General features: G+C 47.7%; 5 protein-coding genes across 5 annotated transcripts; 1 reads left to right on the top strand and 4 right to left on the bottom strand.

The window, feature by feature from the left end:
- Positions 1–262: 262 nt before the first annotated feature.
- Positions 263–3,916, bottom strand: N7478_004906 (putative GATA transcription factor (Ams2); the record flags this gene model as incomplete). Its single annotated transcript, XM_056921120.1, has 3 exons — positions 263–3,602; positions 3,654–3,807; positions 3,877–3,916. 3 exons carry the CDS (start codon positions 3,914–3,916, stop codon positions 263–265), a joined length of 3,534 nt encoding a protein of 1,177 aa, XP_056779157.1.
- A 772-nt stretch (positions 3,917–4,688) lies between these two features.
- N7478_004905 (mRNA splicing protein SMD2) lies at positions 4,689–5,458 on the top strand (the record flags this gene model as incomplete). Its single annotated transcript, XM_056921119.1, has 4 exons — positions 4,689–4,717; positions 4,784–4,816; positions 5,048–5,296; positions 5,416–5,458. The coding sequence occupies 4 exons, from the start codon at positions 4,689–4,691 to the stop codon at positions 5,456–5,458; spliced, it is 354 nt and encodes a 117-aa protein (XP_056779156.1).
- Positions 5,459–7,131: 1,673 nt separating this feature from the next.
- Positions 7,132–8,013, bottom strand: N7478_004904 (oxygenase MpaB family protein; the record flags this gene model as incomplete). Its single annotated transcript, XM_056921118.1, has 1 exon — positions 7,132–8,013. One exon carries the CDS (start codon positions 8,011–8,013, stop codon positions 7,132–7,134), a length of 882 nt encoding a protein of 293 aa, XP_056779155.1.
- A 1,238-nt stretch (positions 8,014–9,251) lies between these two features.
- Positions 9,252–11,382, bottom strand: N7478_004903 (uncharacterized protein; the record flags this gene model as incomplete). The annotated part of the gene is made up of 4 exons (XM_056921117.1): positions 9,252–9,880; positions 9,940–10,571; positions 10,648–11,158; positions 11,376–11,382. 4 exons carry the CDS (start codon positions 11,380–11,382, stop codon positions 9,252–9,254), a joined length of 1,779 nt encoding a protein of 592 aa, XP_056779154.1.
- Positions 11,383–12,882: 1,500 nt separating this feature from the next.
- On the bottom strand, positions 12,883–15,776 carry N7478_004902 (cullin family protein; the record flags this gene model as incomplete). The annotated part of the gene is made up of 5 exons (XM_056921116.1): positions 12,883–12,949; positions 13,006–13,366; positions 13,428–13,856; positions 13,921–14,998; positions 15,060–15,776. The coding sequence occupies 5 exons, from the start codon at positions 15,774–15,776 to the stop codon at positions 12,883–12,885; spliced, it is 2,652 nt and encodes an 883-aa protein (XP_056779153.1).
- Positions 15,777–16,519: the final 743 nt, after the last annotated feature.

Here is a 16,519-nt window from a genome sequence, read left to right as displayed (position 1 = left end):
CATGTATGGATGCGTCGGGTCATAATTCGGAACAAGAGCAAAACAGGGATATAAATCAGCAGAGGGGGACACAAAGTGACTTTCAAGTCAATAAAGGATCGGTATGTGGAGATAATAAAGAAAATCGTGTATCGACCATCCGTAACGCCGTCGCTAAAGAGCAAAAAAAAAAAAGAGATAAAAGGGGAAGCGATAAAATATAAAGAAAAAACAAAAACAAAACAAAACAAACACAAGGTTCAGACCATGGCAAAAAGACAGCTTATGCGGCAGGAGAAGCTTCCTTCGTAACAACAGATTGATCATTGGCAGATTGAGGCTTGGGTACATCTGCGGGTTCTGTCTGAAGAGCATCGGAGCTGAAAAACCCCGAGTCAGGAACCTGAGAATCAGCAAAAACAAAAGGATTAAATGCCGAATTGTGAAGATTCTCCTTAAGGACGGTAGGATCAGAAAGAATGGCATTGATTAAGTCTTCGTCAGCATCGCCATTGCTTTCCGAGCCGCTGGGAGAGACATAGTCGGTTGGAAGCCAATCCACCCAGTTATGGCCTTCATCCTTTGACCCAGAGAACTGGAAAAAGTCGGCCTGTCCAGGAGCATCATCGAATATATCGAGGATCATGCCATCCAGAGATTGAAAGGCTTCCGATTGCATTTCTTCATGAGACAAGACAGCTGAGGCGGTGTCATGCTTGTGAGTAGCTCTTTGCTGTCGAGGACTTGCCTCCGGCGAGCCTTGAGCTTCCTGGATACGTTGTAGGCGTTCTGCAGTGAGACGAGTTGAAGGCGTGGATCCTCTGACGTCTTTGTGTCGGTTGCTAGATGGCGACTCGCAAGGTAGCGAGAGTCGTCGCTCATGCATGGCATTCGAACGACCTGGTTGGCGTCGACGGGGAGTTGGGCTGATAGGCATACCAAAGTCCATAGAAGGGCTTTCAAACAAATCATCGAGGTCATCACGAGGCGTAGGCTCTTGATTCTCTTTGTCCAAGGACCGTTTCTCACTGCGAGAGGTGAATCGAGGGCTGCGTCTAGGAGAGCAGCTATTCACCTTTGATGCATCCATCTCTTTCAAAGGACTATCGTTTCGAGAAGATGTGAACAAGGCCCGTCGTAGGGGCTTGGGGGTCATAGTTGGCTCTTCAGACGCAGGAGTTTTGGAGGTTGACATGTTCCTTGCCGGGCTAGACTGGATCGCACGTTGAAGGGCTTCTAAAGCATCGTCGTGATCCCAGCGGGCTTTGGCACTTTCAGTTGATCGCGGAGGTTCGGCGCTGTTGGCCCGACGGCGTTTACTGGGAGGCTCACCATCCTCGTCATCTTGTTCTTGCTCTTGGTCTACTTCCTGACCGGGAGTGTTATCAACCTGGGGGGTGGCACCTTCATCAGGTTGGACAGAGGAGGCCTCCGTAGGGGCAGGGGAGGATGCTGTTGTCATGCTAAATAGTGCCTGGCTGCGAGTCCTTGTGGATGGGTTTGATAGTGGGCCGCCATTTCTTCGGTTTCTCACAGGACGCTTCTTCCTCGGCTCGGTGCCATCCTGGTTTGACTTGTTCCACATCTCCTCGGGGCGCATGACCTTGAATTTGTGAAGCCAAAGTCCACAAGGATTGCAAAGTAGAACTTGGGTCCAGCCTTCATCTCCCCATTTATGCGGTGACTTTTGATAAATTTTGAACTTGGTCATTGCACCTTCCGAATCCCGATCCAAGGCCAAGTAAAAGAGCATAGTGCTGTCCTTCATCCTTTCCTTCGCCGCTTCTTCGTCACCCTCGACTTCTAGGGACCATGCCCGGCGCCAGCTGGGCGTCTCGATGCAGCCACAATTCTCGCAGAATGGAGGTGCCTCGCCGGATTTAATCGCCTCCTCTAAACGATCTTGGATGATTTTAGCTCTCTTCTTGGCAGAACTGCGACGCTTTGACGATTTTGATGATGGATCGATGAGAATAACATCACTCATCGGCCCAGGCCAAGTCTGAGAATGTTGAAGAGGGGGGCACGAGGGAGCAACAGGATCACTCGCGGGAACATTGGATACCACTGGAGCATTTTCAGTTGGCATTGGTTTAGGCGCCAACCGCACACTATTCCGTGAAGCAGGTCTTGACCCAGCAGAAGAAATTGGACGTGGTTGTGGTGGTAGTGATTGTCTTGAAAATTGTTCCTTCGGGGTCTCCACCGGAGCTGTGGAGGCGGCCTGCTTATCAACTACTGTGCCCGCTACGCTAGCGGGGGAATTGATCTGCACAGCAGAGCGAACTGGTCGAGAACGGTTGGCGTCAGTAATACCTTGTGACTCGGCTCTTTGTCCCCCCTCAATGGGTGTAACAGCCTCCGAGTCCAGAAAATCTTCCAAGCCGCCACTCATGAAACCGGAGTCTGTGTCCAATCCGATAGGAGGTAGAACAGGACTAGACTTCGCTGCAAATCGTGCATCCATGATTGGAGGAGACGAAGGCATCGTGAATGGAGGCTCAAACAAGCCTTGATAACGAGACTCTTCAGGTGATTGGCCGGTTTGATCTGTAGCGATATCGTCGCTGTGAAGGTATGGAGTTGTGTACGAAGTAACCGAAAACTCTCGTAGCAAGCTTGCGGGAAGGCGCGGACGACGGGGTCCATTACCAGGCCGCATGATTGGGGTTGGGGGACGAACTGGTTCCTCAAGTGACTGCTCTGCAGCGATGGCAGGGTTGACTGGTGTTGGACGGTGGATTCGAACAGATGCTGCAGTGCTAGCTGCCACCCGCAAAGAGCTAGGCTGTCTTTCAATGTTCATGTCAGACTTGCCAGGCCAGCTTGCTTGGTAGACCTTGGCTCTCTTGCGTGGTTGAGGATCCATTGGATCATCGCCTCCGCTGGCATAGCCAGATTGAATAGAGTCTCTTCGCGAGTGGCATCGTTGGGTCTGAAAGTCATCATCTCGGTTGGAAGCACTTGAAGACGGTCTGATCATATCACTGCTTTGATTAAATTGCTGTCTTGAGTGAGGCTGTGGATGTTGCATTGGAGTGTGAGCACCAGGCGTTGCTACTCTGCTGGGCGCACCAAAGGATTGTGTAGGTGAAATCGACCGCATTGGCTCATTTCGTTCATATCCCGAAAATTCCCTCGGGGTGGCGCCTTCGCTTAGAATCTGATGAAACCTTTCAATCCCAGATCCACCCATCGGAGAGCTAGCGTTCATCCGATCTTGTGACTGATTGCGGGCGGCGTCCATGAGTGCCGGATTTTGTCGAAGAAAATTCGTCCAGGATTGTGCGTCGAAGTCGTGGGGAATCATATTGCTGAGGTCTCGGTACTTTTGCATGCTGTCGAGATATTGGCTTTGCATGACAGTCGGAACAGGCACTAACCGCAGCTTGACTTCCAAAGTTTCCTGGGCGCCAGCACCTTTCGAAAAGAGGCCCAATGGATTTTTACATACCCGACCTGTAACCATGGTTTTCGACTGATGGGCGGGCGCTTCTGGCGTTGGAGATGAGGAGGCCAGGACCCACGACAGCATTCCTTGTCCCACTAGAGGGGTCTCATACTCTGAGTAGTCGTATGCGTACACTGTGTAGTCTTTTCCAAGCTGTGCCACTAACTCAGGACTTGAGAAAAATAAGCATTCAAGTCATCATTGATTAGGAAGAGAGTCAAACCTTGCTGAAACAATTGCTTGTATACATGTCTTCAGCTCGATAACCCCGACCGCTGTGTTTTCGTCGAGGTGGGCTGTCTGAATTTCAAGAACATGAGGCCAGCGAGCAAGACAATTGGTTTTGTTTTCATTATCAAAGGTGTATAAAACCTTCACTATAAATACCACAAATTTTAGTTATTAGTATGAATCCGAGTGTCATTTTGCAGATAAAGGAGCCATACGCCTCATAGGGCGGACGCTGATTCCGTCCTGAGTATCCATCTCATCAAATTCGGATTGTCACCATGTACAGTTTTCGGGAGAGCCGAAAGGGTCGATTTGGGACGAATTGAGGATGAGACTATAAGAAAGGAGGTGGGGAGAATTGCGAGAAGATAAGGAAAGACGTCGATACGCAGGGGAGGTGGGGGATCGAAGGTTGTTGACAGGATGTCGGTCAAAAACGATTTCGGTTACTCCACAGTAGCCCTTGAAAAGGTCTAAGTGAGGTAGTAGCGAGCAAATCTAATAGCCAAGCATATCGATCAAATATCTGGTCGACCGGGAGAATGTACAGATTATGCAGATTGCACAGTAGTGTCTGCAGGACTGGAATGTTGGTCGGGTCGATCCTAGGGAAGGGAGTTGCAGTTCGTTGCTCGTAATGGAAGGAGAATTCCCAATCAGGAAAATAAAAAGGATAGAAAAGAGTTTTCTATTTCAATTTTTCTTCTTTTTGACACGAAGGGTAGAAAAGAGGAGAGAGAGCGAGCTGCATCTGCAGGAGGTGAGAGGAGGTTGGGGGGAGACTTTAAGAGAAGACCTTGCATGCGCGGGTTGAAGCTATCCGCTGATCCCTAAACAAGCGTGTACGCGACGTGACGCAGCCAATCGCGAGCAAGCCGCGGTCATAGATCTCGTGCCGTGTCGCCTTATCTGTCAGGCACCAACTTATCTTTATATCACGTGACAGTTGAACCTGCTCACCTTTCAGTATCTTGCGCATCGGCGAGGACCTCCACGGCCCTTTTATATCTCCCACATCCCACCCACCATGTCGACAGCTCCCGACCCTAAGATCCAGTATGTGACACCCGAATGAGTCATCGATTTAGACATTGTTCCTCAGCTGACCCAATCTTCTCACAGAGACCTGCTCAACAAGCCTAAGGCCGAGCTCACGTACGTTCCTTTCCCAGACCCCATCCCTCGAATTGCCCGCGCCTGTTCCGATGAATATCTTTATTTCCCCTGTTTTTTTCTCGCCATGTGCTGCTGCCTAATCCTGGACAAATAATGAGTGCGGGGTCACCGCAATCCTCCGATCGTCCCTCCTACTCACATTCCGATGCATGCGCGATCTAAAAGACATACATGAATCCGAAAGACTAATCTTGCATCGCAACCCACCAGAGAATATGAGGTCGCTCTTGTTGAGGAGCACGAGCTCACCGCTGGCCCGCTGTCCCTCCTGCAGACCGCCACCCGCTCGCACACCCAGGTGCTGATCTCCTGCCGCAACAACCGCAAGCTGTTAGCCCGTGTCAAGGCCTTTGACCGACACTGCAACATGGTCCTGGAGAATGTTAAAGAGATGTGGACCGAGAAGCCAAAGGGTAGCAAGGGCAAGGGTGTCAACAAGGATCGCTTCATTAGCAAGATGTACGTGCACTTGACTTGGATATAGGACAGTATTGCTTTTTTTCCTTGGTGGATATCGCACATACCGTCTTTTCATGCTTTCTATATATGAGGTCTTTCTTACTAATCATTAACTTTAGGTTCCTTCGCGGTGACTCCGTTATTCTCGTCCTGCTTAGCTGATCGCCTTATCGCTTCATCCTTATCTCGCGCATCTACATCCTAACCCATGGTGGTTTATCTCCCCCCTCTTCATCCGATCTACCCTGGTATCTTGGAATCCCGAATCTGTGAAACAGTTTGATCTACTTGAATTGTAGATCATCCGTTTTGCGATTTGAACTCCATCTTGTAATTGATATCGATACCCTTTTTCTCCTTGTTACCTCGACCGCTCTGAAATACTACTCTACGAACCTTGACTTTTCACCCTTGCTTATGGTCCTCACCGCCAGACCAGGGTGGGGAGTTCGACTCATGTGCTTGTGAGGTAACATTCGTATGCAATGGTGACTTGTGCGCATACAAAAAATTATTGCAGGCGTTTTGTTTTCGGGATTGGTGTGTCCCGCTACTTTAGAGGGAAGCGTCGTGCGGCGCATACCTGAGCTGAAATTCGTTCGTCATGAAATTTTTTCCAAAATGTGACTCGGTCTCCTGAAATTGTAAATGCAACAACGTAGCCGGTTAATTACTGCCGTCTGAATTCTCCGTCCTAACGTAATTTTACTTTTAATATGGGACTCAACTTGGAAGCCCCCCACCCCCGAGGTCGCTACCCATCTATACCTGTACTTGTATCACGATAATTGTCCACGGGTATAATTTCAAGGTTCTTTTGAGGGTACCTATAATATTTTCATATTTATGAACCCTACTACTTCCAGTCACTGGTAGACATACCATTTAGATATTGCTATTTCCCGCAAATTTTGATCAGCTGGCAACACCGCAGCTATGAATATGACCATTTGGGGAAGAAAGAAAGAGAAGCTCAATATACATATCACTTTACACTCCTTCGAGCTATACCAAGCTCTAATCAGACTCAAGTTTGTCAACTAATATCTCAAAAGGCAAAAGTACTGGAAACATGTCCATCAGTGTAGAGCGTCGTTCCCAAAGAGGCACCAGAATGTTACTTCTCAGGAAAGTTCCCGCTCAATAAACTGCTTGCGCGAAATGTCAATGCTTATCCGCCACGCCTCAAAGCCTCATGTGATTGAATTAAATTTCAAGTTTTCGTAGCCTGCCTCAAGGGTAGATGGCCTATTTTACGGGGTAAATATTGGGGCGAGGCGGCTCTGCGTGGGGCGACGCCCCGCTTCCCTCGGGGTATTCTCAACCTTTGAATGTTAACACAAGACACATAAAAAAACCTGGTGATGCACAGATGTATCGTGTATATGTACAGCATATGTCAAAAGTGCACTGGTCTATACTAAAGATAGTTTATCAATTGTATTTATCCCCGCTTCTCACTGAGGTTTCCGTCCCATCCAGATTCAATCAAACAGATCGGTATCTAGATCATAGAATGACCAAACTAGCGAAGACTATTGCAAAAAAGTATAAATTCAATATACCGGTCTGCTTAAATATTAATAGTTAGAGGACTCGCCGAATAAGGACAGGTGGATATACTATATTTCAGTCATATTACTGCAAAGACTATTGGCTATATACACCTTCAACAATCTAGTATAAAACACGAAAACATGAGATAGTAGTACTAGTAAACCTATACACATAGATCAAATCCAATCACATTCAAAGTTCCTTCTTCCTTAATACTATCCAAGTCAATGCTACCACCAGTGGTAGCTCTGCCATCAACAAGCAGCATTTGAAGCCTATCACAACCTGGTCCCCTTAGCCAACCGATCCCGAAAATCAGCCATATGATAAATCTTCGAAAAATGTCTCACACCCTCCGGCAACAAAGGATAAACAACCCTATCAACACCAACCTTAACCCAATACATCGTCCTCGTATAAACCGTTGACGGAAAACCAAGCTGATCCCGAATTCTCTCAGGCAAATACTCAACCGTAGCAATCCTCTGCATAGGCCCAAGAAGCTTAGCCAATATCCAAAACCCCCATGGCATATTAACACCAGAATACATAACATCTCTCGCAACAGCCCTCGCTTCATCAGTAACCTCCAACTCGGCAATCATCTTCTCCCAATAAATTGCGAAACTCTCCCTATCAGCTGGCCAAAGCCCCGCCTCTACACGTAAACCAGTCGCCATAACGGAAAACTCCTTATAGACTTGATCGGCGAACTCGTCTTCCATTGCGCCGTAGATTTCCTCGTATCCTAATACCATGGACCAGTAGATTGTAGCTGCTACCCAGAGTTGGAGCTGGATATCGTCGGCGTCGTAGTCGGTTCCTTTAACGCGCATGTGGGCGCGATGTGTGGCGTCTGTTATTCTTTGGCGCTCGGATTCTGTACCAAAACTCATGCCGTAGATGTAGACTAAACTTCTACGGGCGCGTTCGATAGGTCGCTTTGTGAAGCTGCTGTGGTCTGAGACGCCTTTGCCGATGCCTTTTGCGGATATTTGGAGGAGGACGGCTGCTTTGCCGGGGTTCATAGAGCATTGTTCTGCTACTATTTTGCGCATGGCGTTTGATTCTAGGAGGGGAGTGTTATAGAGGCCGTAGCGGCCTCTTTTTGTTGTGGTGTTGTTGGTTGTTGTCTTGGTCTCTACTGCTGTTGAAGACATTTTGTTGGTTTGTTTTCAACTGTGAACTTGAATACTGCACGTGTAGATTGAGTGGGGTCCGAGTATTTTAATTCAGGACCGGGGTTTGTGTTGTTATATAGGTAAATACTACTACTTTTTATATATGTGGCAAGTCCATGTATGTGTTCAAGTTGTTCATTGGTCCAATAGGCTCGCGAGCGGACCGAGGCTGGCGATACCGATCCCTTGAAGCCGGCAGGTGACCTATCAATACATCTATTGCTTATGGTTGTCAATGAATGTTCTCAATGACATTAATTTTCCAAAGTGGGTGTTCGGTAAGTGTTCTTTCCGGGGGTGATGCATAATGGTGCAGTTGACAACATTGAACGATATCTCGATTTGGAACTAGATTATCCAGCCGTCATCTACAGCCACCATCGATCGGCCAGCTAGATACCCTGGAACTCTATCTTTAATTGTGCATCATGATTCTTGGTGCTCATACTGAATGCATGTGTGAACCATTCGGGTTGTTACTTCATATGGCCTATATACATACTATGCCCGGAACATGATGTCGGGACGAAGGGCCAACAAGTGTATACATTGCCATGATAGTGATATTTGACCCAGGCTGGTAAAAGGTCCCCTAATCAATAAAATAAGAGAAAACATACAATACAGCGAATAGGCGATAATTGAGACTCAAAATTTCAAATGATTTAAGTTGAAAATGTATTGGTCGTGGAATAGCATGGTTCAACTTGAAAACCGACATATGTTAAGTAACGCTGAGATGTACCCCATTATACAAACATCCTATGCTGGAAGACAAAAGCATCATAATGATGTAGAGTAATAAATTCATAGACGAAATGCCATCTTTCTTTCTCTAGGGCCTTAGATCCTAGTCAAAAGGAAAACCCATGTGATGGATGGATGCGGCTAGGATCCCATTAGACTTCCGCGGTCCGAAAAACATAAAATAAAATAATCATGAAATTCAATGCTGTTGATAATTATTATGATACTGGTAGGCGTCCTGTGCTATGTCATAGATTAACTCAAACTTTACTAGACTAAAAGATACGAGTAACAATGAGGCAAAAAAGAAAATAACTTACGCCTACGAAGCTTAGGAAATGTTTACATAGCCTCTTCATTGTCATCATCATCATGGACATTATATTAAACGGAACCACTCGAAATCCCGAGTCTGGTATCAAGCTACTTCTATTTATAACGCAGAAACAAGCAAGTTTTAACCCGCTCGCTCAAGCTGCATCCGCAAGTCCAGCCAAGAACTCAGTAAGACCATGAGCACCAGGATCAGGAACCTTGCCGATCCACTCAGACTCCCCACCAACATAAACCGAGCGACCAAGACTAGCCTTCATATTCTTCGTAGCCTCAGTGCCCTCCTTAGCAGCATTAAGAGCGGCATGGATATCCTTCTTTGCGAAAAGAGTATCGCAGAATGGAACAAGCGCATCCATGAGTGTGCGGTCACCAGGCTTGGCGGGTGTGTATCTTCCCAGAGCAGTGACGGAGTGCTTGAGTGCCTTGGCCCAGACCTCAGTGTCGGCTTGGAGGGTAGAACCCTTGTCCTGAGCGCGGAGGCCGTGAGCGAGAGCGTTCAGGAAGATAGCGTAGATGGCACCGGAGGTACCGTCCATCACATTCTCGACGACTGTTACGATGCGGTTGACGGTGTTGACGATGTCGTCGGTCAAACCGGGTGAGCTGCTATCTAGGAGCTCTTGGATGGCTTCGGCACCACGCTTAAGGCCTACACCGCAGTCACCGTCACCGACGATGGTGTCGTATTTGGTGACTTCAGGTTCGGCGGCGATGACTTGCCTTAGGCCAGCGCCGAGGACCTTCTTCACGACGGCAGGGTCCACTGAAAAGAAATGTTAGTTGAAATGGATAAAAGCCACTGGAAGAAAGGTCAAAACTCACGTTTCACGTTGCTAGGGTTCTCCTCGGCCAGGTTGGAGTTCTTAAGCTGGACCGGGGTGTCGATGCGGTTTTGCCAAGTGGAGGTTGCGATGGGAGCAGACCAGCCAACGGCCTCGGCGGGAGCATCCAGAAGCTCGAGCAGGGACTTGCCGGCTCCGAGACCAGTGTCAGCAAGCTTGAGAAGGGAGATGCTGAAGCCCAATCCATCCAAGCTGCTGAGGAAAGTGCCTTGAATGACACGAACAGGGTTGACCTTGTAGTCGCTGTTGAGCTGGCGGTTGACCTCATCGGTGATACCCGCCAATTCAATGATGCTAACACCACCCAGGTTGTTGATCAAGAGGACAAACTCGTCCTTGGGGGTGTAAGTAACGTATGCACGGTCCGAGTCATTAGGATCCAGCAGGGAGCGAAGCATAGTCTTAACGAGCTCAACGAGGTCTGCCTTGGCGCGGTGAGAACCAGGCTCATTGTGAATACCCATACCAACCTCAGCATCGCCAGGGGCAATAGTGTCCAGACCTTCCGGAACTCGACGACCAGGGATATGAACATGTTCCAAGGAAGTACCAATGGAAACCAAGTTATTGTTAACATGCTGAGCAAGACCGTAGACCTCATCCAGATTACCGCTGCATGAAACGATATTAGAAAAAGAAAAAGAAAAAAAGACAAATACATAGTTGAAAAACAGAGGTATGAACTTACCCAGCTTCAGCCAAAGCTCCGACAAGCTTCAAGATCAGAGCAGCACCGCCAATACCACGGCGACCGACCTTACCACTCTTCTTACGACCAACACCAACATCATCAGCCATAGCGAAGAATTCCGTCCGAATACCCGCAGCCCGGGACTTCTCCGTCGCCATACCAAAGTTGAGCACATCACCAGTATAATTGTTTGGAATAATCAAAACACCACTATCAGTGGGGACACGATCCATAGCAGCTCTACGGATCTGCTCCGCAGAAGGCGAAGCAAAAACAGTACCGGCAACAGCGGCATCACAGAGACCGTGACCGACAAAGCCCGCAAAAGCAGGCTCATGGCCAGAGCCACCACCAGTTACGATGGAGACCTTCTTCGACTTGCGGGGCGCATCTGGGCGACGGAATACGATCTTATTCTGTACATCCAATGCAAGGGATGGGTTGGTGACGGTGATGGAGTTGAGCGCGGTCAAGACCAGATGGGTCGGGTCGGAAAAGAAGTGCTTGGCTGGGGATTGTTAGTGGGTTGTAATTTGTTGCTTTTTGCTTTTTGCTTGATTCGTGGAATACATCGATTTCTTTGAGTTGGATTTCCAGACCGCTGGAATGGAATGGAGAATTGGCGTGTGGAGTGGGGAACAAAGGTGACCCTCACGTCACTGGTGGAGTAGGTGGGATGGATACGGAGGTGGAGGAGGTGGTGGTGGAGGAGGAGGAGCACGTACTCTGCATTATTGTTGATCGGGAACGTTTTCGGGGGAAACTTTTGCGGAACCACAGTTATTGAACCGCGGATGAGAGAAAAATCAATTCAATTATAACGGCGTAAATTGACTGTGGGAATATTTTGAATTGAGCCAAGTTCTTTTCAGAAACCTGAATTTCTTGCGAGAGGCAAATCGAGGGGAGAAAAGTGGGGGGTTGATGCAGTGCGGATCGCTGCTGGTAGGTGTTAGCATTATGTACTGTAGTTCGTGTTGGTGGTAGAGGTGATTTCTTGTGGTAACACAGGTTGCCCAAGGATCGAGGAGATTGAAAGAGGGTGTCGATGGTAGGAGGTTATGATGCTAAGAACGTACAGAAAGCAATACAGCTGCGAATTGTGAATTGTGAATTGTGTGAAGCTCTCAAGTGTATATAGGAGGGGAAGCTTGGGAGCTCGAAGTATAGCAGGAGAAGAAGAAGAAAAGATCAGAACCACTGTCCCCCGAGCATGCAGCTTGACTTTTATACCAGTAGAAAAATAATGCTTTCTCCAGTTGGTCCTCTTTTTTTTTTTTTTTTTTTTTTTTTTTCTTTTTCTGTTTTCTGCTGCTCACATGAACCTTTGCCTCCCGGAAGCTCCATCATTCTCCAGTCTGGATTCTGGGAACGGGGCGCATTCGGCTTACCCTGTGGGGTAATCCCGGGGTCAAGCTGGTGCTCAGGCACAGATGTACACTGTACGAATGTACGGGAATTACTTTAGGATTTACACTAGACTTACACTAGAATCTTGGAATTGAGAGCTGTAAATATTCATCTATTCACTTTTCATTCATTAAACACCACTCAATTCTGCTGCTCAATATCAGATACCCCAGTGGAAGCAATCTAGGATCATAGCTCTCGCCCGAGATCCTGACGTTGCTCTCTGCAAAGTTATCCACACTTGCCCCGATCCTGATCCGGTAAGTCCGCGCACCTACCACACCTAACTGCCAGCTGACTGGCGATGGCAATTATGTTATGTCAACCCTCTTTGAGTAACCTGTATATAACCCGTGGACCTTGTAGGCTTGTTCCGATACAACATGAATTGAGTTTGAGACCAATTTTCACGGTGGCCATCCAAGGATACCGGGCCAGTTAATATACAAAAAATTTAATTCTAACTGGGATTTTTGGTGATCTACAATATGTCAGAAGTACAGAGTACCTGGGCATGTTCTTCTCGTATACAGCAAGTCATGTGGCAAGACCGGTCCCACTCCGTTGCCCATTCATTGTATGTGGGGATTATGCGGCGAAGCTCACGATGGGTCGGAAACGCGGACTCGGGGCGACTCCGATCTCTAAAGTGCTTACAAGAGCCGATGATTTCGCGATTCGATCTAAAAGCGGAAATTGAATATCCGGCATAACACAACCACGGCTGAATAGGAAGATGAAATGCAAATCGCAACAGTCTGTAAATGGGATGCTATCTCACATCAAGTAGGTTAATAATAACATAATTCTAGGAGCGCGTATCTATGCCACATATCTGTATGTATTCTGGCTGTCATCCGGTCGTTCCATGTAATCCCGCTCAATCAATCTGCAGAGAAGCATGTTAGAAAGAATACCTTCAAATGGAGGGGCGATGGAACATACTTTTCAATATTAGTTTTGATGTCGGCAGGTTGAAGAGTACCCCGGCTACGGGTGGCTTCGATAACTTCAACAATCAACTCGGAGTGGGTGATTGTCTTGCGACTCTTCATAATGCGGACAATAGCCGCCTGAGTCTCGTAATGTCGATCTGCCGCTACCCGCTCGTGTGTGGTTTTGTTCTCCTCCTTGGTCTCCTTCAGCTGGACTTGGTTGATCTTAATCCGCATCTTCGCATCGGTGAACCCAGCATTATACAAGAACTCATCGGTCGCGTTGACATCCTTGCCCTTGGGATTCTTGCCCAATACCCGATACTTGGCACATGCTAGTGACTGGAGGGTTCGTTTCAACTCCGGGTCCGCTAGAAAACTGTTAGTTGCGTCGTGGCCAACTAGTATGCATAAGTCGGTGAAGGAGCTTACATAGTCCTGTCCTATCCTTGATATCTGTATAGCGCAGAGCCTCCCCATCTTCGACATCGTTGAACAGAAGTAGAACAACTGCTTGGAGGGAGCTGACTACCAGTTCTTTCTGGCCCTTCGGGAATCGAGCACGGATCTGACAATGCGCCAGTTGATGCTTCCAGGTGAGCTTCCGACCGGTATGTTTGTTGCTGTAAAATGTCTCGAATGTGCGGAGTGCGTTCATTACGCTCGGTGGCATCCGCACAGGGACATCGGGGTATGTCGGCCATGATGCGGCAGAAAGAACGCTGACATTCAAATCCAGGGAAGGTCGTTTTTCACGACCAAGCTGCTTTTGCATGTTATTATAAGCAGTCATTTCATCGCGTGCAACATCCATATCCTTGAACATTGATTCGAGATTATGGGTAAAGCTGGAACCGCATTCTGTAAAACGGGATTAGAAAAAGAATCAGCTATTAGAAATTGCGGGAGGTTGGTTATATCATACCTTTCCTCAAAAGGACAAGCATCTCCTTCTCGGCCTCGTCACTTGCACTCCGGTTCATCAATAGACGTCGGGCAAGATCATTCTTGTAGAATGCTTCAAAGACCGCCTTTCCTTGCACAAATCGGAACAGATCTAGCACTTGGTCGAGTTGGCGTCGCACTTCAGAGAACGAGTCATCTAGAGGAGCATCCGATGGGCCCGATGGTAGCGCCTTGAGACCACCCTTCAACAACCGATCGACATATTTGGCAATCATTTCGCCGGTCTTAGGATTATCGGTGCCACCAGCAGATTGTGACTTCTTGCCCAGGTTCATGAAGTGGCTAAACGAATCACGAAGAGCGTTACCCAAAACTGTATCCGAATTGAAAGATTCCTTCCATGTATCATCAAGTTGTTGCTTGAACTGAAGTAAGCGAGTGACCATGTCCGCTTCGCTTTCCTCGTCGAATACGATGGCAGAGCCTTCCTCCTTGATGAAGGCGCTGAAAGCTGGCTTAAGGTTCGCTGCAAGAAGTCTTCGATTGAGTAAGCCATAGAGCTGTTTTAAAGCTGTCTTGTTCCCTGATCGCATCAAGCCTATCACCTCATTTTGTTTGAGAAGAACGTCCTCATGCTTTGTTACCAGGGTTTGGTCCAAGAGCTCAGACAGCTTCTGTTTCGTACTGCGATTCAGAGAGAAAAGTCCACAGCGAGCCACTTCGCGTTCGATCAATTGGTGGCTATGTTCGACGTATGAAGCAAGTGGCTTCTCAGACTCCTCGGCGGCCCATGATTTGACAAAGCTTTCTGTGTTGGAAATAAATAATGGCTCGAAATCGCTGTTATACACATCGAGATTGTGAAAAAGCTCCATGGCAGACCGAAGGAGACTGTTGTCTAGAATGAGTCGAGTCTCTACGCCCCGATCAACGGAAATGAGGTCACAAGCGCCTTGTAAGACCTTAGGCTTGAGGCTTTCGTCAGCGAAAATATAGGATCGGAATTGAGCGAGGCCCATTTCGTGGATGACCGGGAAGTCCTTCGAGTGTAGGAGGAATGACTGGTCCAGATAATAGAAGACCCAGCGAACAGTTATCTATTCCAAAATTAGCCCATGATCATCTCATCTCATCTCATCAATACCACTAGCAACGTACTAGTTTTGAATGCCATGAGGACCACGCATCAATCACCGCCCGCAATTTATCGACATCGTTTCCACCACCAGTCCTTGTGACTAGATGATCACGTAGTTTCCCAGAAACATACCCCATGCACCTATCCTGGACCTTCTTCGCCAGCAAAGTCGCCCGATCCTGTCGACATATATTCTCCGCACCCTTGTAAAGCTCCTCCAACGAAACACCAGGTTGCTTGCCCTCAAAAATATCCGTTAAAGCACCATCAAGTTGTGCCCATATCTTATCGAAGTAAGGTTCATGATTTGCCCTAGGACCCGTTCGCAGATTCTTAACGACAAGCTTTTTGGCGCCGACGTTCGGATTAAAATTTGTTTGGCGGGTGTTATTTGCGCTAAAGGGCTGGGTTTTAGCCGACGCGTTGAGCCCAGGGATGGTACGGACGAAGGCGTTGCCATTCTTAGGCGGGGATCCAGAGAAGTTATACATCTTGGTTGGAGAGACTGAGAGAGCTGGGGAAGGGCGCGATGGGGAGACGGAAATGCGGGACCGCTTCGAGATTGGGGAGGAGGATGGAGGCAGGGATTCGTGTGAGTGTTTATTCTTCGATAGCAGCTCAGAGATGGTTTTCTGAGACTGCGGCTGCGAGGGCTCCCCTTGATCAGAAAGCTTCCTTTTGGCGCTCAATTTGCGCTTACCGCTTCTCTGATCAAGGTTCCCACTGGATGGCGGCATCTACCCAGATTTAGACCGGTTTTGCGGAGTGTGGTTGGGCAAGGAAGGGAATGTAGTGATAGATCATTTCCCGGCCGGAGCGGAGAGGTGCGGGTTGACGTTGGTGTGAGGGGAATTGACGTCTACGGCTCCCTGCGAGGTTAGCTCCGACGGCGATAAGATTGCGGAGCTGAGGCGGACTTGACGAGGCGTGTTGGTTAAGAGAACACAAGAGTTGGTAATATGTGACAGAAAAAAGCAGTGGTCAGTCTGAGATATTTAAATTGGCATACTTTAGACCTGTTTTACTAGAATGTTCTTGCTCAGAAGATCCATGGATAGATGAGGGATAACTTCCAAAATCCAACCTTGGAAGGTCGGGATGCGTCCAGCTTGAGGTTGATGTTTGTATTGGGTGGCAGCACTCATCTCAGATACAATATATATTCCATATTAAATTTTTTCCCAAAGGTTTTCCTCTCTGAAAAAAGAGCACTTCCTTTGACTGCCAACTTAAAGTAAGTACTAATTTGAAAACCATTATGTACCAGCTTCGAAGGTTGAGATCTACTATGTACTAGTAATACTAAGGTGTATTAACTGAACTGCTACGTATGAGAAAGCCGGGGAGTCTAGGTGAACACCCCATGAGTAGTATATAGGAATGGGTATTTGAACATTGAAGTAGGTTCATAAATCAATAATACTGCTTCGAAAACATTGAAAATCGCTTAACCTGTAGAAAAACAGCCTACACTCCACTT

This window comes from Penicillium angulare (genome assembly GCF_028827245.1).
Source record: "Penicillium angulare strain IBT 27051 chromosome Unknown utg000004l_segment0_segment0, whole genome shotgun sequence".
In the NCBI taxonomy this organism is placed as follows: Eukaryota; Fungi; Ascomycota; class Eurotiomycetes; order Eurotiales; family Aspergillaceae; genus Penicillium; species Penicillium angulare.
This window is presented reverse-complemented; position numbering and strand designations above follow the sequence as displayed.